This window comes from Phoca vitulina, unplaced genomic scaffold, assembly GCF_004348235.1.
Source record: "Phoca vitulina isolate PV1807 unplaced genomic scaffold, GSC_HSeal_1.0 scaffold49, whole genome shotgun sequence".
NCBI classification, from domain to species: domain Eukaryota; kingdom Metazoa; phylum Chordata; class Mammalia; order Carnivora; family Phocidae; genus Phoca; species Phoca vitulina.
In genome coordinates, this window is record NW_022589752.1 from 8,600,530 (window position 1) to 8,620,996 (window position 20,467).

At 41.6% G+C, this 20,467-nt stretch overlaps 1 protein-coding gene across 4 annotated transcripts; it reads left to right on the forward strand.

Annotated features, from left to right (window-relative positions):
- Positions 1–11,446: 11,446 nt before the first annotated feature.
- On the forward strand, positions 11,447–20,441 carry ETFBKMT (electron transfer flavoprotein subunit beta lysine methyltransferase). 4 transcript variants are annotated; one of them, XM_032432780.1, is made up of 5 exons: positions 11,447–11,586; positions 12,578–12,715; positions 13,062–13,503; positions 15,417–15,547; positions 16,527–20,441. In XM_032432780.1, the coding sequence occupies exons 3-5, from the start codon at positions 13,178–13,180 to the stop codon at positions 16,868–16,870; spliced, it is 801 nt and encodes a 266-aa protein (XP_032288671.1). In that variant the 5' UTR covers positions 11,447–11,586; positions 12,578–12,715; positions 13,062–13,177; the 3' UTR covers positions 16,871–20,441. The 4 variants fall into 4 exon arrangements, 3 of the variants coding, with proteins under 3 accessions (XP_032288671.1, XP_032288672.1, XP_032288674.1); XM_032432781.1 differs by lacking the exon at positions 11,447–11,586 and adding an exon at positions 11,598–11,722; XM_032432783.1 differs by lacking the exon at positions 11,447–11,586 and adding an exon at positions 12,292–12,306.
- The last annotated feature ends 26 nt before the right edge of the window (positions 20,442–20,467 follow it).

Below are 20,467 nucleotides of genomic sequence, written 5' to 3' on the forward strand. Positions count from 1 at the left end.
CAAGCCCCACATCGGGCTCCCTGCTCGGCAGGAAGCCTGCTTCTCCCTCTCCCACTCCCCCTGCTGTGTTCCCTCTCTCGCTGTCTCTCTCTGTCAAATAAATAAATAAAATCTTAAAAAAACCCCAAAAAAACCTGACAGAATTGTAAGGAGGTATAGAAAATATAATAAGTGGAGATTTTATTACCCCACTTTCAGTAATAGAACAACTAGATGGGAGATCAAGAAGGAAACAGAAGACTTAAATGACACTATAAACCAACTAGATCTAACAGCTAGTGATAGAACACTATATCCAACAACAGCAGAAGACATGTTTTTCTCAAGTACACGTGGAACATTCTCCAGGATAGACAATATGCTAAGTAAAAAAACAAGTCTCAATAGGTTTAAAAGTTATTAAAATCATACAAAATATGTCCTCTAATCAAATCCAAAAGATAAGTTGGGGCAACTGGGTGGCTCAGTTGGTTGAACGTCCAACTCTTGATTTCGGCTCAGGTTGTAATCTCAGGATCATGAGATGGAGCCCCAGGTTGGGCTCTGCATTCGTCATGCATGGAGTCTGCTGGAGATTCTCTCTCTCCCTCTCCCTCTGCCCCTCCCCCCACTCACACTTGGGAGCTCTAAATAAATAAATAAATAAAATCTTTTTTTTTTGGAGATTGTATTCATTTATTCGAGAGAGAGCGAGAGCTGGAGCCGGGGGCATGGGGGAGGAGGGGTGGAGGGAGAGGGAGAAGGAGAGGGAGAAGCAGATTCCTGGCTGAGCAAGGAGCCTGATGTGGGGCTTAATCCCAGAACCCTGGGATCATGACCTGAGCCAAAGGCAGATGCTTAACCAACTGAGCCACCCAGGTGCCCCAATAAATAAAATCTTAAAAAAAAAGATAAACCACAAGAATCCCTTCATAACTTTCATCCCAGAGACTTGGCATATTGAAAAGCCTATCAGTGTAAGACCGTTCTCGAACACTACCAGGAGGAACTTTATCAGAAACAGAAGATGTCATGAAGGAGATCATTTTTCCAAGAGCCTCAGACTACACAGTAGGCGGCTGGACAGGAACAGCTTCTACCCAAGACCATGGAAACAGGGCCTAGGCATACCAGGAGACATTGACTGGCATACCCTTCTTTTTCTCTTTTTCCTCCTTTTCTTGGCTTTATTTTCTGTTTTTTTTTTTTTTTTGTAGGCTCCATGCCTCAATGTGGAGCCCAACATAGGGCTTGAATTCACAACCCTGAGATCAAGACCTGAGCTAGGTCAAGAGTCAGGCACTTAAGTGACTGAGCCACCCAGGCACCCCTAGTTTAAAGCTTTTATTGCTAAAATCAAATAAAGTTTCCTTCCCTAATATTTGATATTTTGGGTAAATAAGGAGGATGAGCAAAGTGTTACACAAAACTGTTAATATCAAATTTCATTTCTCCACAGGCTAGGATGTGGATGAGATTTGTTTTCTCTCTTAACCCCAGGTGGGCCAGCTCAGAATTAACAGAATACCATAGACTGGGTGGCTTAGACAACAAACACGTGTTTCTCACAGTTCAGGAGACTGGAAGGCTAAGATTGGGGTGCCACGTGGTTGGGCTCTTGGTGAAGTCCCTCTTCCTGCTTTACACATGGCCACCTTTACATGGTGGTGAGCAGAAAGAGAAGCAAACTCTCTTCTGTCTCTTCTTATAAGGGCACCAATTCCATTATAAGGGCTCCGCCCTGATGCCAAAATTACCTCCCACAGGCCCCAACTCCAAATACCATCAACATGGGGAATTAGGGTTTCAACATATGAATTGGGTGGGGGGATAGAAACATGCAGATCGTAATAGCCAGTATTACCAGGACTTAGAGGCGCTGTTCAAGACCTTCAGATGAATCTCATGCTAATACTCGTCTCCACAGTCATTCTCTATATTCTCCATTGTCCTACCACTCACTTGACAAATGACTGGAATTTAACCACAAAGGTAAAAAATCTTGGAGAGCTTGATACTTATTCTTACCAGAGTCTGAGATAGCAGTCTTCAGGAGTGATGTAGATCTAGTGAGCTAAACAAACCAAGACGGTCAAACCAAGATACGAAACTCGGGATCCCTGTTGACCAAGATGAGAGATTTTGAGACCCTAAAGACGAGACGTTTTCCCTTGAGGACCTGGCAGGTGTCTGTCCTGTGGCTCTTCCGCCTCACCCCTCTTGCACAGGTCTTCAGCCCCATCTGCTCCTCTCCATCACTCTAGGTAAAATCCAGATTGCTCAAGGCATGGCTGCTAAGCCTCCGAACAATTCCTTTAATCCCAAAACAGTCTGAACTTTGACAGACTCCTCTTGCTGAAGACCTATAAAGCATTCCACTCTTTCCCTCTGAAGCGACAGCTCCTCTTGAGATTTCTCATGCCAGGCATTCTCTAATAAAAGCTCATGCTAAAATCTTGGTTTTTTTTTTCCCCCTACATAAACAATAATTACACTTTCTAAACTGCCCTCTGGGGGAATGCCTGAGTTGCTTTTTGAAACACCACGGGAAAGTCTGATTAAGGGACAGATAAAGAAACAGAGCAGCTTATCAAGACCTGGAGGAGATAATTCAGAAGTTAACAGTGATGTCACGTGAAAGAAAGAATGAAGAAATCTGAGAGCTGGAGCACAGAACAGAGTGGTTTCAGAATTATGGTTGAGGTCCACTGTCTGCCAGACTGTTGGGCTCCTGGTCATGTGTGTCTCTTGTAAAATAGACAGATTCCTGGGTTCCACCCCAAACCAGCTAAGTCGGCATCTCCAGGCCAGGGTCTGGGAAGTGGAATTATTTAAGGTGGGTCTTCTCATCAGGGGAGTTTGGAATACATTGTTCTGGAATTGTGTTTGTAAATAGCACTGGTTCTGGGAGTTTTAAAAATGACGGCTCCCTGATTCCGGCCTGAGGATTCTGCACCTAAATGTGTAATGAGGAGAGCGCATGCGTAATTTAAAACTCTTTTCCGGTGGTCCCCGCTGATGGCGCTTGTTAGAAATGCAGACTTTCAGGTACCTCCACGACCTGAACCAGAATCTGACCTTTAACAAGACTCCTAGCTGGTTGGTATGCATATCAAGGTTTGAGAAGCACTGCCTTGGGGGTACTCGGAGGTGTGGCTATTGTCACTCCCAACTTTACGTGGGACCAGGACAGGTCTCCTTCTGGAGGGGAGGCACCAGACCACCTGGAGAAGGAGCCCACCACCCTCTCTAGGTTTGGGGGAATATTTCATTTAAACACTGTTTTTACTGATGAGAACATTGGAAATAGGCCAAGGCTCAGGATGCTGCGGAAGGAGAACTGAAGTGGGAGTAAGCGAAGTTTGGGGTTCAGAGTGTAGGGACTATGATATTGATGTAGGAAAGATGACCTTAGAGTTCAAAGCTCACAGCCAAGAAAGAATTCTCGAGATACCTTTGGTGCAAAAAGGTGGTTTTATGAAAGCACAGGGACAGGACCCGTGGGTAGAAAGAGCTGCACTGGGGTCATGAGCAGTGGCCCATTATATACTTTCAAGTTGGGAGGGGGTTAGAGATAGTGTAAGTCTCTAAGGAATTTTGAAAGCAAGGTTTCCAGGACCTTGAGGGGGCTACCTATTGGTGGGAAAGGTCATTTATTACTGTCTAATAAAACCTTAGTCATGAGACCCTTCAGATGTATATCAGTGGGCCATATGCTTGGGGGATGATTGCCAACACGTATCTTGGGGGGAGGGGGTTTAGAGATAAAGGAAGTTTCCAAAGGAATTTTTATATGTTAAACTGGACTTAACAGGATCCTGGGAATGGGGGTGGGGGTCAGGCTCGGATTGCCTTTTGCCTTTAGCAAAGTGTAAACATCAAGGCAGTTGAGTCCCTAGAGGAATGTCACTCTCCCTGTTTCAAGAACTTGTCAATGGGCTGTAGGTAATAAGGAAATTTAATAATTTTTCTTCTGCCTTTGTTTCCCACATCAATATGGCTAGAAGGAATGTTGGGGGAAGTCTCAAAACTGTAGTTGCAAACTGTTTCTCCTGAGGGCATATGCTAATGTGGGGCTGCCAGAAGGGGTTCCTGGCTGAGAACACTCAAGTTAGCCTTGGGGGTCCCCACTGCTCTTAGGAAGACCCCTTTAGATCCCTAAGATCTGAACTTTAACCTCGGTAAGCAACGAGGACTTTGGCAAGGTACCAGTTCCTTTCAGCTTTATGATTGGGAAACTGCGAAGAAGAGACATTCTTTTCCTGTACTGAACAATAAAAACAAGTTCATTTTTAGTGTTTCATTTGTCTAAAACAAAAAAATGACTGGCCTCAGAATGCAACACTCTTGTTTGCTGTCCTAAAGCTTTTCTGTATGATTTCATATCAGTCTGGGATTTGGGGCTTCAGGGCGAAGGCAAACAATTCACAGGGAACTGGGAAGAACAAATGTTTGGTAAATAAATGTTCGCCATGCCATGCAGAGAAGTCTTTCTGATGTAAAAATTTCTCTCTGGGAATAGCTCTCTTCCCAGTACAGGCCCCCTATCTAAATTCTTTTAGGCAGTTAAGGGAGAGGTCAAAAGCTCTTTTTCAGTCTGTTGGGCCTTGGTTGTCTTCAGCTGGAAATAATCTACATGGCAAACTGGGTACGTTCTGGGGCGGCCTGTCCTGAACTCCATCACCTACGCTAGAGTCTAGCAATTCCACTCCTAGGTAACCCGAGAAATGTAAACATATATCCACGAGAAGAGTCCTACAAGAATGTTCAAGCAGCTTCACAGCTTTGTCTATAATGACCCCAAACTGGAAACAACACGAATGTCAATAGGCAGAAAAAGAGATAAAGTCTGTTCACACAGTGGAACACTATGGAATGACAGAAAGAGTGAAGTACCACTAGCAGCAACAGCATGGCGAATCTCAAAAACATCATGCTAAGCAAAAGAAGCCAGATACAAAAGAGTACCTACTGTGTAATTCCATTTGTGTGAAACTCTAGAACAGGTAATACTAACCTCTGGTGAATAGACATCAAAACAGTGGTTGCCTAGAGGCAGGTGGGTGGACAGATGAGACTAGCTGAGAAGGGGCAGGAGGAACTTTCTGGGGCAATGGGAATGTTCCATATCTTGAGAGGTGTGGGTCACATGCATGCATACATTTATCAGAACTCTCAGCAGGGGCACCTGGCTGGCTCAGTCAGTAGAGCATTTGAGTCTTGATCTTGGGGTTGTAAGTTCAAGTCCTACGTTGGGTGTGGAGATTCCTTAAAAATAAAATCTTAAAAAAAACCCCAACACCTCTCATCAGACTATTTGCTTGAGATTTGTGCATTTCAGTATATATGAATTAGAATTTCCCTTAATTAGAGGGAAAAAGAAAAAATGAAACAAATCCCTGTCCTTACGGCTAGTCCCTCTCCTCATTTTAGTTCAATAAGCAAAATAAGTGATGAATGCCTATGGAGCAAAGCCAAGCAGGGAAAGCAATTTTAAGTACAGTGGTCAGACCTTGTGGAGATGGTAGCATCTGAGTAGACTTAAAAGAGAGGAGGGCTTAAAAATCTGCAACAAGGGGCACCTGGGTGACTCAGATGGTTAAGCATCTGCCTTGGGCTCAGGTCATGATCCCGGGGTCCTGGGATGGAGCCGCAGCATCAGGCTCCCTGCTCAGTGAGGAGCCTGCTTCTCCCTTGCCCTCTGCTTGTGCTCTCTCACTATCTCTGTCAAATAAATAAGTAAAATCTTTTAAAAAAAAAATCTGCAACAAAATACCAGAGAACTAAATTCAGCAGCATAGTGAGAGGATTATACACCATGACTAAGTGGGATTTACCCCTGGAATGCAAGGATGATTCAACATACAAAAATTGATCACTGTAATATGCCACATTAACAGAACGAAGGGGGAGAACCACTCGATCATCTTAATTGATGCAGAAAAAGCATTTGACAAAATTAAGGGAAATGAGGGGTTAGTGGTGCTCCTTGTCTGAGGGAAGACCATTCCAGGCTGGTGGTGTAGCAAGTGTAAGGACCCTGAGGCAGGAAACAGCAAATGTGTTTGCAAACAGCAAGATGGCAGCAAGATGGTGGGTCTGGCATGTTGGAAAAGGTGTTGTTGAAGGGGCAAGTAGTAGGAGTGGGAGCCAGAGAAGGGGCCAGGCTTATGTGTGGGTGGAGGTGCTACCAGAGGGTATTCAGTGGGGCAGTGACATGACCTGACTTCCTTCCCTTTTTTTTTAAAGAGAAGATATTTTTTCTTTTCTTTTCAAGCTTTTATTTATTTATTTGAGAGAGAGAGAGAGCAAATGAGAGAGAGCAGGCAGAGTGACAGAGGGAGAAGCAGACTCCCCACCGAGCAGGGAGCCCGACGTGGGACTCCATCCCAGGACCCTGGGATCACGACCCAAGCCTAAGGCAGACGCCCAACTGACTGAGCCACCCAGGTGCCCCTGACTTCCTGTTCAAACGGTGGCTCTGCCTTTTCTGTTGGGAATAGACCACAAGGAGCAAGGGTGGAACTGGAGGGGTTAGTTAGGAGGCTACTGCAATAATCCAGGTGACAGGTGATGGCAGCTTAGGGTAGAGCGGCAGTGCAGGTGGTGAGGAGTGCTCAGATTCTGGGTATATTTTGAAGGTATCGCTTATAGGATTTGCTGGTAGATTAGTTGTGGAGTGTGTGTGAGAGAGAGAGGCAGAGGATGTGTCATGGATGACACCAACATTTTTTTTTTTTTTTGTAAGTAGGCTCCATGCCCAGCATGGAGCCCAACGTGGGGCTTGAACCTGAGACCCTGAGATCAAGACCTGAGCTGAGATCAAGAGTTGGACGCTTAACCAACTGAGTCACCCAGGAGCCCCAGCAGGAGTCTTTCTTAAACTTTAGACTTTAACTATTACCAGGGATGACTATTTCCACCGTATTTTACAACTGAACAAGCATGCCAGTGTGTGGTAACATTGTGGGTGAGAATCTGCTCTTTATCCAGAATTAAGTCGATTTCACAGTTTCAGGGTTTTGTTGGGTTTTGTTTTAGTTTTTTGCTTTCACCATTTTAACTGACACACCTGGCCGATATTAAGCTAAATTATCACTAGATGGCACTGTAGTTTTAGTTGGCTGAAGATTGGCCAGCTCAATCCCTTTTATTGTAAACTGGTCTTAAAAGGGCCCGCTGTCAGGATTTTTAAGCGTGACTTAGTGACCTGGACAAGTTTGCCTCCTGAAGGAGCAGCAACTGCAAACCTCAGAGGAGGAACTGAGAAGAGGAAACCTACACAGTCACAAAGACATGGTGCCACAGAATCGTTGCAAGGATAGCTTGGTGGAGAGAAGCTAGAAGGAAGCTTAAGCTCTAGAAAACCCCAAACTTCATACTTCATTCAAAAGTGTGGGGAGAAACACATTCTGAGGTGGCAGAGGCAAATCACACTTCCTTGGGTGCATTGTTTTTTTTTAAAGTAAGCTTCATACCCAATGTGGGACTTGAACTCACGACCCCGATATCAAGAGTCGCATGCTTGTGCTCGCTTCGGCAGCACATATACTAAAAGAGTCGCATGCTCTACAGACTGAGCCAGCCAGGCACCCCTCCTTGGGGGCAATTTATATGTTGTTTGCCTCTCAAGGCTGATTTTATTTATTTTATTTTACTTATTTATTTTTTTAAAAAGTTTTTATTTATTTATTTGACAGAGAGAGACAGAGAGGGGACACAAGCAAGGGGGAGTGGGAGAGGGAGAAGCAGGCTCCCCGCTGAGCAGGCAGCCCGATGTGGGCTTGATCCCAGGGTCCCAGGATCATGACCTGAGCCGAAGGCAGACGCTTAACGACTGAGCCACCCAGGCACGCCTCAAGGCTGATTTTAAAACAAAACTGAAGTGTCAATATTTTATTAGAAATATATTTACAAACTTATTTAATTTATATTGATAAACACTTAAAAATTATGTTATAAACAATCTCCCAAAGTGGCAAAAGAAGTTATGTTTTTCCCATCATTCCAGATAATTCCATTAACTTTGTTGAATTGTTCTTCCAGCACTGAGGAAAAACAAAGATACAAAGCCCCTATTTTTAATGTACCTGAATTGTGTAAGAACAGAAAAACAATGCAGCAATTCGGATTTAAAATGAGACACAATTTGAATAGAAGATGAATGGATGGCAAAGAAGCACATGAAAAGATGCTCAAACAACATGGATGAATCTCAAAATAAGCATGTTGAGTGAAAACAAAGACAAAAAAAGAGTACATACTGTACGATTGCATTTATATAGAAATCTAGAAGATGCAAACTGATCTATAGTGACAGAGACCTGACCAGTGACTGCCTGGGGATGGAGGAGGGGATGTGGGCAAGGACAGGAGGGAGGGATAATACGGAGGAGGGGGTGTGGGCGGGGCAGGGGAGGGGGCACTGAATATGCTCACCATCTTGATTTTGGTAATGGTTTCATGAGTGTATATATACATATCAAAACATCAGATTGGGACGCCTGGGTGGCTCAGTCAGTTAAGCGTCTGCCTTCGGCTCAGGTCATGATTCCAGGGTCCTGGGATGGAGCCCCACAGTGGAGCCCCACATCGGGCTCCCTGCTCAGTGGGGAGCCTGCTTCTCCCTCCCCCTGCTGCTCCCCCTGCTTGTGCGCTCTCTCGGACAAATAAACATACAAAATCTTAAAAAAACCCAAAAAACCCCATCAGATTGTACACTTTAAATATGTGAAATTTATTGCACGTTAATTATACCTCAATAAAACTGTTAAAAATGAAATTTAAAAATGAGACATTAATATGTAATGTTTATTTACTCATTTATTTGCTTTTTCTTTCATTTAACAGAATTTATTGAGTGTCTTAATTGTGCCAGAAGATAAAAGAGGAAAGAGATGGTCTGCTTCTAAGTCTAGTAGAGGAGCCAGGCAATGGCAGTTCTGCATGATATTCTCGTTGGATGTACCCATAGGAAGCTAAGAAACTGTCAAGATTAGTGTGTGTGTTGGGGAAGGCTTTTCAGAGGGCCTTGACCCTGAGCTGAGTTCTGAAGGTTGAGGAGGGAGGACGGGTTGTTTAGGTGGCAAAGGCTGCACCTTGCTGTCTTAACCAAGGCCTAGGGGAGAGAACAGGCCCTGAGGCAAAAATCATAAAGCTCAATTGATAGCTCAATTGTTATCAGACAGTTCACAAGTCTGCTTGGTACATGTGGGTCAACTTTAATAAAAGCAAGACAGGGCACCTGGGTGGCTCAGTTGGTTAAGCGACTGCCTTCGGCTCAGGTCATGATCCTGGAGTCCGAGGATCGAGTCCTGCATCGGGCTCCCTGCTCAGCAGGGAGTCTGCTTCTCCCTCTGACCCTCCCCCTCTCATGTGCTCTCTCTCTCTCAAATAAATAAATAAAATCTTTAAAAAAAAAAAAAAATAAATAAAAGCAAGACAGTTCTTTCTTTTAATTAAGAAAAAACAATACATCAACACCAAGCAACGACAGAAAAGAAAATCCAGGTCTATTTTTCATGGATTATCTGGTTTATCTTATAGGAATGTAAGGCCTTTTCTAGGCTATAGAAATATAAAGTCCAGAAAACAACAACAACAACAAAACATTTAAGTTGTACTGTAGAGAATGAGAGAGGAAGGTAGGATTGGAGAGAGACTAGTTAAAGGAATTCAGGGAAAGGATCATAGGGCTGAACTAAGGCAATAGCTGAAGGAATAGAAAGTGGATCAATTTTAAAATTATTAAGGTGGGGAGTGGACATTCAGCAGTCCCTTTAGCCTAGTTCCAAGTTTTGGTCAAGGTGTCTTCACTTTTTTTTTTTGTCTTCACATTATTAAATGCATCTTCAATGATGAGCACTTAATTTTTACTGGAAACCCTCTTTTGTAAAAATGTTAGGCTTACCTCCTGTCCCTGGTGTCTTGGGCAATAACTGGGATGTTCTTGCTATTCACAGGAATAGAACACAAGCTAGTTAAAAACAATTCTTTGACAAATTGATCTTGAACATGGATTAAGGTTTATTGCTAGTAAGAGAATCGGAGTGTGTGGAAACGAGAAATTATAGTTGAGAAAACAAAGGTTTACATCAGCAGCTAATTTTTTTAAAAAGTAGCCAGTTAATAAATACAGTTTTATTCACAGTCATATTAGTTTTTATAGAGGAAATCTAGGGCAGAGTGACTCAGAGATGCTAGGTGTGTATCCTACCCATCTAAAATAAGTACAGTCATTCATGCAAGGAGCAAATGAGCAGGATGCATCTGGGGTTGTTAACTGGAATAACAAAGTTTCATTCCCTTCTAGTAGTTCCTAGAGGTTCCAGTTTACAGGGAAAATGGGAAACCCCCTAAACCCGAGGGCAGAAATGGAGAACAGAAGCAACAAGCTCTAATTTTGAACAGGCGGCTGTCAGGTCATTCCCCAAACTGCAGACTAAGATGCAGAAACATGATTTGCCCGTTTCTTAGTTTGGGTCAATTTTCTTTTTTCCCTTTGGCACACCTGAGTGGGTTTTAATTGTTGTCAGGTGGGGTGGCGAGTCTATTTTGGAGATGTTGAGGGTTGGAAGATGGGACATATGGGTCCAGAACTTGAATGATATAGGTTGCAAATAGATTTATATTGTACATTTATGCAAATTATAAAAGAGAGGACATACATTATGATTTAAGTTCAGTTGAAGGTTAAGTGTCATCAAGGGCTTATACTGTGTCTATTTTGCTCACCACTCTGCCCAGTGCCTAGAAGTGTGTGTAGGGGCTCTGAAGGAATTGCCCCAAGATGTGCCACTTTGACCTGTGGATTATTTCTGAGCTGAAAACAATCAAGGTACAAAAGACTCAGGAAGAAACTGACCTCCCCCCTTACTGCCTGAAAGAATATAAATAGAGGACCTGCTCCAGAAGAAATCTATCACCATAGATAACTACAGCATAATATGAACTAGGTGTGATAGGGAGGAATTTAGCAAAGTCTGTTTGTTAAAATTCCTCTCTCTGTCCCATTGTTTCTGTGTGGCCCAGCAAACATTTACGCCTTTCATCTTCTGTGAATTACTTTCCTTCCCTTTGAAGTCCCAAACTCCCTTCTCTTTAGTTCAGGACGACATATAAACCTCCTTTGACCTTTCTGTTTTTGCATCTCTTCTACACCTGGCATTTCCATAGGTACAAGATTCAATTTGGTTTTCTTCTGTTGATGTGTTTCCTGTCAATTTAATTCTAAGATCAGCTAGAAGAAGCTTTGAAAGGTGGAGGAAGGGAAGAGAAACATTTTTCCTCTCCAACAAGTGACTGGCACAAAGCAAACGCTCCCAGTTCGACTGGATTTCGCAGAAATCAGAGTTTGACGGTCCCACGCTTCCAGAGCGAGGTCGGAGTGCCGCCTCCTCCGGAGGCCCTGCCCCTTTAAGAAAGGTAGGAAAAGGCCGAGGGAGGCTGCTGGGAAGGAGGGCGGGGCGCGCGGTCCACGCTCTGCACCAGGAGGCGCGCGCCTGCCTGCCCGCGGGGGTCGGCGCGCCAGGTGCGGTTCTAAAGAATGCCGGGAAAGACGCACAAAGGCGAGTGCTTAGCTTCCCTGGGCGCTGTTCGCCCACCCTGGTAAGGACAAAAAGGAGGCCTGTGCCTGCCCCTTTAAGACCGAGCCCTGTTCTCCTCGGAGGGAAATAACGTGGTCACGAACACTTTTGGAACTTACCTTTTTAACCCCTCTTCCTTCCTTAACAATTGATAACAGGTACCGAGTGCCCACCGCATAGTCCCGTGTTCATGAAGGATGCTTTTTTGGTGTTGGGGTGAGAGGGGGAGGCGCCGGTCTAGACAACACGGTGTTCCAAACCAAAATCCTCTCATATTTGCTCTGCTGTATTTATAAGCTTCGGCTCGTGCGATTCAAGGGCTGACCCAACACTTCCTAACAGAATTAGTCCAGGGAGAAGGGAGGCTGTTAGAGACCTGGGATCCCGAGGGCACGATGGGGAGATGACACCTACTGAAAGCCTATCCTGAGTTCGCACGCAAGTGGCCTGACAGGCATTTTAGCCTGCCCTGTGTTTTGATATTTTAATTGATCACTTGCGTTTACAAGTGGGGGTTTTTGTGTGAATATCTGGATTATCTTGAGAAACTGGAAGAGCTGGCAGCGTGTTCTTACCTGGAAGCAGTTTGCTGGCCCCTTTGCACTGCTCAGAAACAGAATCCAGGTCGCCACAGCCCCTCTACTATAACCAGCGGCATCACTCATGGATCACCGGTCTGGCCCCTACTCTAAATATTTGGGTGGATGGATATAAGACTGTTTAAAACATTTATGCCGAACAGGTCAGAGGTCCCAAGTAACTGGGCATATAGTTTGTGTTTAAACTGCTGTTTTTTATTCTTTCTCGTTCTTACCAAGGTGTTTTTCTATTGGAACAAGCCTTTTCCTCCCAGGCTTGGTAAAGATGAGTCATCAGAGATATTTACAGGAAGATACTTGCAAGTTGATATTTTTTATGACAATTAAATCCATAAAGTTTTAAGAAAAAATCTGAATCTTGATTACATCGATGTGTACTCGGTATAATTTGTATACCTTTGTCCACAATTACAGTTTGGTAACCTCCACGACTCTTGGCAAGACTTCATAAAGGCCAGAACTGTGTTTGCCCTGGCAATGGCTCTACCCCACTGCTAGAGTCTAAGCTTCCCAAAGATGGAGACTTATTTTGTTCACAGTGCCTGCTTAAAGGTAAGTGGTTTACTAAATGTGTTAAAGAACTTTATTTTGTGTGTGTGTGTGAAAGAACTTTAAAGGTAAACCTTATTTTATGTAACAGGCATGTTCCCGAGGTTTTCTCTCAAAATCAAATGTTTGTATATTTGTTGTTCTAAATTATTAAAAGGCTTTTGTTGTGAAAAGACTTCCTTTAAAAGGTTGGATTTTCCTAAGTTGATGCACCAACACTTGGTCTGAAATGGACTTGCACTTGTGAATCATCTGCTACAGAGCTTACACTGTAATATTTTCTTCCTATGTAATGGGATATGGAAGTGTGAGTGAACCTTGGAATTTTCAGTATTATTTCTGTTTTTAGAGACCCACAGATTCCAGTTGAGATCACCGTGGCAGCCGGACCCTTCCTTCCTCATGAGGAGCAGCAGCTCTTATCAACAGCAACACTGACAGAACCTGTGTTTTGGACAAGGACCGATGGCTTCGAGCCTAGGTTGGAGAGCATGTGCACCATTTCCCATGAACCACTGTGGTGTCTTTCTGAAAGCTGTGAGAAGCAATGGTCTTTCCTTGTTTCCCTGGGGCCATTACCCCTGGAGAGGAACTGGAAGCTTTTTGGACCCTGAGATGAAAGCTTTCCTGGAGGAGAACACTGAAGTCAGCAGCAGTGGCAGCCTCACCCCTGAAATCCAGTTGCGGCTTCTGACGCCCAGATGCAAGTTCTGGTGGCAAAAAGCTGACCTGTGGCCCTATAGCGAACCTTACTGGGCAATCTACTGGCCAGGAGGCCAGGCCCTGTCTAGGTATTGCCCTAACTGAAATGGGAAGCTTTAAGGCCCATACAGATCTGTTTTCTGCAGATTCTTTTTTTCAGCAGATTCTTTTTTCAGCCCCTTCCAACTCTGCATTCTCCCTGCTCCTCACAAAAAACCAGAGTTAAACCCCCAAATTCTTGTTTTCTTAATTTGGAGCAGTTTATCAGTGTATTTCCCCAAACACAGTTCTCTCTCCAAGAGAAACCCTAGGATCAGCTGTCATACTATGAATGATCTGCAAATTTCACACTATTTTCTGGTTCATGGTTCATAAGGTATGGCCAGTGCAGTTTCTAGATGGAACCTAAAGCCCTGGTCCTTTAGCTCTCCTAGTTTAATCTAGTAAATGTTGCTCCTCGAGCTTCACACTCCCTCCCTCCCTGGAGCCTCACTTCTCTCAATCTCTCAAAGAACAAGAGATGTGAGTGAGTGGGCCCCACAAGGATTCCTTCTCTAGTGGCTTACTGACATCTCAGGTGAACTCTGGACTTGAATCTGCATTTTTCTTTTCTTTTTTTTTTTTTAAGTAAGCTCTATGCCCATCGTGGGGCTTGAACTCACAACCCTGAGATCAAGAGTTGCATGCTGTACCGACTGAGCCAGCCAGGTGTCCTGAATGTGCATTTTTAAGGTGTCCTCTTCCACCCACCCCACCCCCCCCGCCCCCACACAGCAAAAGTGTTCTTTAGGACATTCTCTCACATATTCACACTATGCTTTTTATTAAAACACAGCTGCTGAGACAAAGGCAAGAGCTTTCAGCATTTCAGTCTGGTTTTTGCTCTTAGATTGGTAAATGATTAAACCTGCTTATACCTTAAGGGTATAGACCTCTGAAATGAAAAGGATAAGGACTTCTCATTGGCAGGAACGGGATGGCCTAACAGAATTAATGTTGTATATAGTTTTAAATGCAAAAGAAATAAATGCATATGTAGAGCTTTTCAGAGAATCCTGAAGATTGGAAAGCTTTCTAGGTGTTATCAAACAATTCTGATTTTCTGGTTGTTGTTGCCAAATTTTCAAGCTTTATTCACTTACATCATACCTTAAAAATATTGACATTTTCAGTGACGTCTATTAAAGTGATTGTTTATCAACTTCAAATATAAATACAATCAAATTCCTTAACAGACTGAATCAGAGGTCACAAGTTGGTGCACCCGCAGATGTGTTTTGTTCGGCCTTTATTTGTAAATTTAAAACAAAAAATCAGTTGCTAACATTTAAAACTTGGGACATTTCAAAAAAATAAAAAATAAAAATAAAACTTGGGAAATTTCATGTAAAAATGTCTGATTTTGAAAAACAGGAAAATCTGATAACACAGGATTTCTGCATGGCAACAGTGAGCTGAAGATGGGTAGCGCTTTCGCTTTAGACAGGCCATGTACATCCCTAGTTTGCCATAATCCCGGATATTCTTCACTTTCCAGTGGTAAGGTCAAGTGTCAGGGTTTATTATTTATTTCAGGGTTTCTCATCCATCTTCAGTGTTTGATACTATTTAGTCCTGGTCCAAATTGTTCGGTTGAACTGGACTTTGTACTTTACCAGAGAGGTCATTATAACAACATAAGCAGTAGGTAAAACCACTCTATGATGCACAATCAATCAGGAGGAGACAGTGAATTTTGGATCTAGTTTACTGAATCCTTATTATAGCCGTATTTTGTCAGTCAGTATTCTTGGTGCGTGACCGTTTCTGGATCATAGTAAGTGCTCAGTATTTTAAAAAGACTTTTTTGGGGGGTGGTGGCGCCTGGTTGGCTCAGTCATTAGAGGTCGTTCAACCCCTATGTTGGGTGTAGAGCTTAAAAAAAAAAAAAAAGACTTTTTTTTAAATACCTCTTACTGACCTTCTCCCGTCTCAGTGTTTTTTTGCTTTCTTTCCAAATTAGGTATCTTTTGGATAATCCTGATGTTGTTAGAGGAAAGTCTGTGTTAGATCTTGGGAGTGGCTGTGGGGCTACGTCTATAGCGGCCAAGATGAGCGGGGCATCGAGGATCTTGGCCAACGACATAGACCCTAGTAAGGATTTCATATTTAAAAATACTTAAAGCTCATCTTTATTTTCTTCCAGGATAAATATCTATAGATGCCTCAGCATGATAGCTTATTTCCATGTATATTTTGTAATCTGATATTGTGAACTTCTGTTCAGTAGGACATTGTCTGTGAGGAGCCTGTGAGGCCTGAATTGAACTGCGTATCTCTCAAGAGGATTTGTATTTATGTCTGTCAGATATCCCAAAGTGTACCAAGCTGGGAGCACTTACTCTTAATTTCTGGGCGAGGGATTTCCTGAAATATGTAGGTTGTGTGTATTTGACCAAAACCCAAGTGAGGAGAGAGGCCTTGTGTTTTGAGGGAGAGTTTATTCCATTAAAACCTAAGTTGGGACAGGTCAGTTTTAATTTTTTCTGATTTTCTTTTAGTTTTCAATTTTACTGAGGATCTAGCTTTTATCCTTATTTTATTTTATTTTTTGGGGGGAGAGTGGAGAGGGGTAGAGGAAGAGGGAGAGAGAGAATCTTAAGCAGGCTCCATGCCCAGCATGTGAGCCCGATGCAGGGCTTGATTTCACAACTCAGATCATGACCTGAGCCAAAATCAGGAGTCAGAAGCCTAACGGACTGAGCCACCCAGCTGCCCCAAGATCCTTATTTTATACAGGGGTCTCAGTTCTAACTTGCCAGGTTGCTCAAGCCCAAGGCTTGTTTCCCTGGATAGCTATAATAAACCAAACCTCTTGGTTATTAGATCAGCAAATGTTCCTTAAAACCTCCACATTTCTAGGTGTTTTGTATTGTTTGTTTTGTTTTCAGGATATCCATTCATGCATTTGAAAATTGCAGTAAATAGTTTATATTGGTAGATACTTCTTTACCTAAAAAACAACTTTCAACAAAAGGGAAAAAATATTGTTAGATTTTCTAAATTACTTAAATGAATCAATAGGGGATTAAAACTGCCTAGCATAAACCAATTCATTATGTGCTTCTTAAAGTTGCAGGAATGGCTATCACACTGAATTGTGAGTTGAACCAACTGGATCCTTTTCCCATTTTAACCAAAAATATTTTGGATTTGGAACAAGATAAGTGGGACCTTGTTGTGCTTGGAGATATGTTTTATGATGAAGACCTTGCAGACAGTCTTCATCAATGGCTGAAGAATTGCTTTTGGACCCATAGAACTCGAGTCCTGATTGGTGACCCTGGACGACCTCAGTTCAGTGGACATAGCATTCAACATCAACTGCACAAAGTGGTAGAATATTCACTTCCAGAGCCTACTAGGAAGGAAAACAATGGATTGACAACAAGCACAGTATGGGATTTTCAGCCTTGAGTTGTCCAAGTGCTTCCAGGTGTGAATATAGCTATGTTTGGGTTTAACCCTAAAAGACCCTCCAGTTTAAAGCATGTAGTATCTTGTTTCCAAAACCTGAAGTCTTAAAATTTTGTTAGCCTTTGTCATGTAATTTGTTCTCCATTATGCCAAATATACAAATCTCTACCTGCAGTTTTCTGGTTTTGCTGCTGTAGGAATAGAATTCTAGAAGGCAACACCAAAATGGTAGCAACATGTAATTTAAGTAGTGGAGAAGGATGAGAAAGAAAATGAGAAAGCAAAGTCTGTTTCTGTAGTTGAGGACAACTCTATGATGGATCTTCAAATTAGACACAATACAAAATATAGAAGAGTACTGTATTTCAAAAAATGACCTGTAAAGATCAGAGCTGCATTTAGTGTGGTACAGAGTACATGGGCTTTGGAGTCAGGCAACTCTGTCACTTTCTAGTTGGGACTTCAGGCTAGTTAAGCTCTCTGAGCTTTAATTTCCTCATCTATAAAATTGTAACAAACTTAATAAACCTCACCTCAAGGCTATTTTATTAAATGAAAGTATAAAGTGCCTCATACAGTATTTAGTACATAATAGGACCTCAACTGACAGTCGTGGATAAAAATAAAGATTTTAGAATTTCCTATATACCGTGACACTTTTTGATGCCTCTTTATGGTTCACTAAGGTTAGCTAGAAATTGGTAATGCTACTATATGTCCCAGGTTGTCAGGATCTTATATATCAATAAAAACCCTATGAGATAAATGAGAATGTGAAGAAGAATATGTATAGTATACCACTATTTATAGGTGAATGTATGAAAAGATGTATGTATGTACCTACATATGTATATACATATAAAATACATATTTGCTTGCAACATACATAGCATATTCCTGAAAAGATAAACAAGTAACTGCTAATGTGGTTGCCTTCTGAGAGGGTACCAGATAGCTGGTAGACTGGGGTGGGAGGGAGGCTTAGGTTTTACCTTTGGGTCTTGTAATTCTGTACTGTAGATTTTCTATTCTCTAATTTAAAACTAAACACCAGCATTATATGTGTTACAAGTGAAATATAAAATGCAGCCTTTCTAATGTACTCTTATGTTCTTACACACTGCTTAGGAATTGTTTATAACATGTACATTTTATATAAACTTTCTAATACATGCATGCTGTTGGGATTATGGTACCAGGGAAATGTGATCAGAGTTACAGTCATACAGCAGAAATGTGGAGAAAGCAGTTAAGGGCAAGTTGTTGCTCAGATAGGAAAATAGGATAATTCGATGGGAGTCTGGGAGCTGGGGCTGCAGAGGATTTGGTGATTATTAAACTTGGAAGTCAGAGTTTATTTCAGCCCAGTGAAACAACTCTTGTGCATCTAATTCCCATTGGTCTGTTGGGTCTTAAACATTATCAACCTAAATTTTGATTCAGACTTGGTTAAAATTAATAGAAATTAAAGGTTACAGTGGCATTGGATGATATTTGAGAGGAAAGAGTTTTTTTGACAATATCCTTTGAAAATTCAGAGTACTCTGCCGGTTATTGCCCTTCCCAGCAAGATAAGAAAGAGTAAATTATACTCGGGAGCACTGTGGAAGTCAACTTGATGACACAAAGAGAAGATTTAAGTTTAAGTTTAAATATCTACAGACCCTGTTTCTGTTATCCTCTCTTGATGATTTATTAGGCAGGCAAAAAGTCTTTGAGATATCCAAATGTTACTTAAGATATTTTAAAATCTCCCATGTATATAATGGTGAGCCTTGAATGACTTCATAGTTTAACAAACAGGTTTGTATTAAGACCATTCACATTTAAAGGGATTATTGATATAGCTGGATTAATTTCTACCGTATTTATAACTGTTTTCTATTTGTTGCCCTAGTTCCTTGTTTCTTTTTTGGTGTTCCACTCTTTTCCTGCCTTCTTTGGTTTTAGTTGAGCATTTTACATGCTTCCATTTTCTCTTCTCTCTTAGGATATCAATTATACATATTTAAAAAATTGTGTTTAGTGGTTGCCCTAGTATACACTTAACAACTAGTCCAAGTCCACTTTCAAGTAATACTGTATCACTTCATGATTTTCAGTTTGTTCAGCTTTTATCTTATGAGGACAGGAGTGATGACTTCTAATCACTTTATAACATCAGACTGGAAACTGGAAGTATGGGTATTATTTTTCTTTATTTATTTTTCTCCTTTATTTATTTATTTTTTTGTGTGTTCATTCATTCAACAGATATTGGGTGCTTGTTATGTACCAGATACTGTTCTAGGCACTGGGGAAGAAAAGACAAAAATTCCTGTCTTTATGAAGCTTATATTCTAGGGAGATAGATAATAAAAACAGACAAGATGCCAGATGGTGATAGACGGTAAGGAGAAAAATAAAGAGGTCAAAGTGTGAGGTGAGGATGATAGAGATAGGTAGGAATGGAGTACTAAAATTTTAAACAGAGATAGCTAATACAACCAGCAATCTAAAAAGGCAAGAATATTAAACTGCAAAGTGTTTTTAGGAAGATAATTCTTTACAGACCCTAAAAAGCTGACACTCTAGATCTTGAAAAACTTGTTTCCCAAAAAGGGGGAAAAGCTACTGACTTTGCTTAACGTTTACTATTAAATTTTATTGAATTTGTCTTTAGAAAAATTTCATAGGTGGAACAGGCCTTACCCATGGTTTACATATATACATATGTCTTACCTTTGAGGGGCAATATATATATCCATACTATACATATACTGCATTTATAAAGTAATTAGTAGTAAGGTCAAGAAATAGAGTTGAATGTATAAACATTCTTCTAAACATGTAGAAGAAATTTACCATACCATACTTCCCTTCTTTTGTACTACATCAGAGTTAAAATAGGAAATCTTTAAAAAAGTCCCACTGAGACAGGCTCATGGCACAGGGAATATACTGAATTTGGGGTGGTTTAAGCATAGTATATATACTTCAGAGAATTTTGTGATTATAAAAGAGTAATGCAGTTCATTTGAAAACTAAGATCTGTGTTGTTTTGTTCACAATATGAAACCGACAGAGCTTTAGGAAACAGCCTCTATAATGATATTTTGTATTTACTCATTCTTACACGTTCCTGAATGCAGTTGTTAAGGAGGAAATTTCATAGATGAATAGCACGTACTTGGGAAAAGTAGCCATGAAAATCAAGTAAGTGGCTGGGCAAGGGCCTCAGTAACATTCATATGCTAAATGGCTAAGGTGTATGATGTCCTGGGTTTATGACATTAAGCTATTCTATTTCTTTGTTTTATTGAAATATTAAATTCTGTGAGGATTTACAGGGCTGATGTTCAGCTTTGCTTTTGGCCAATGAGCATTTAAATACTTAAGGAAGGTAGGGCCCAGAAAATAGCTAGGAAGGTAATTATGCTTTTAGAGATACTAAGAATTCTCCTAATGGTTATTCATACTGGTAAATTTAACTTATGGCAGCTCAAATAGGTAGGTAGGAGAAGGAAATCTCCAGGAAAAACTGGTAATTTAAAACTTTGTTATTTAAGAAACCCAGTACTCCCCTCCCACCCCCCCCCCCCCCCCCCCCCCCCCCCC

What these genes read in the sequence shown, in the direction of transcription:
- ETFBKMT (XM_032432780.1), top strand. Translation starts at nt 13,178, where the DNA reads ATGGCTTCGAGCCTAGGTTGGAGAGCATGTGCACCATTTCCCATGAAC. An exon ending in GGAGGCCAGGCCCTGTCTAG is followed by an intron (nt 13,504 to 15,416) that starts GTATTGCCCTAA and finishes TTTCCAAATTAG; the next exon opens with GTATCTTTTGGATAATCCTG. An exon ending in GGCCAACGACATAGACCCTA is followed by an intron (nt 15,548 to 16,526) that starts GTAAGGATTTCA and finishes TGCTTCTTAAAG; the next exon opens with TTGCAGGAATGGCTATCACA.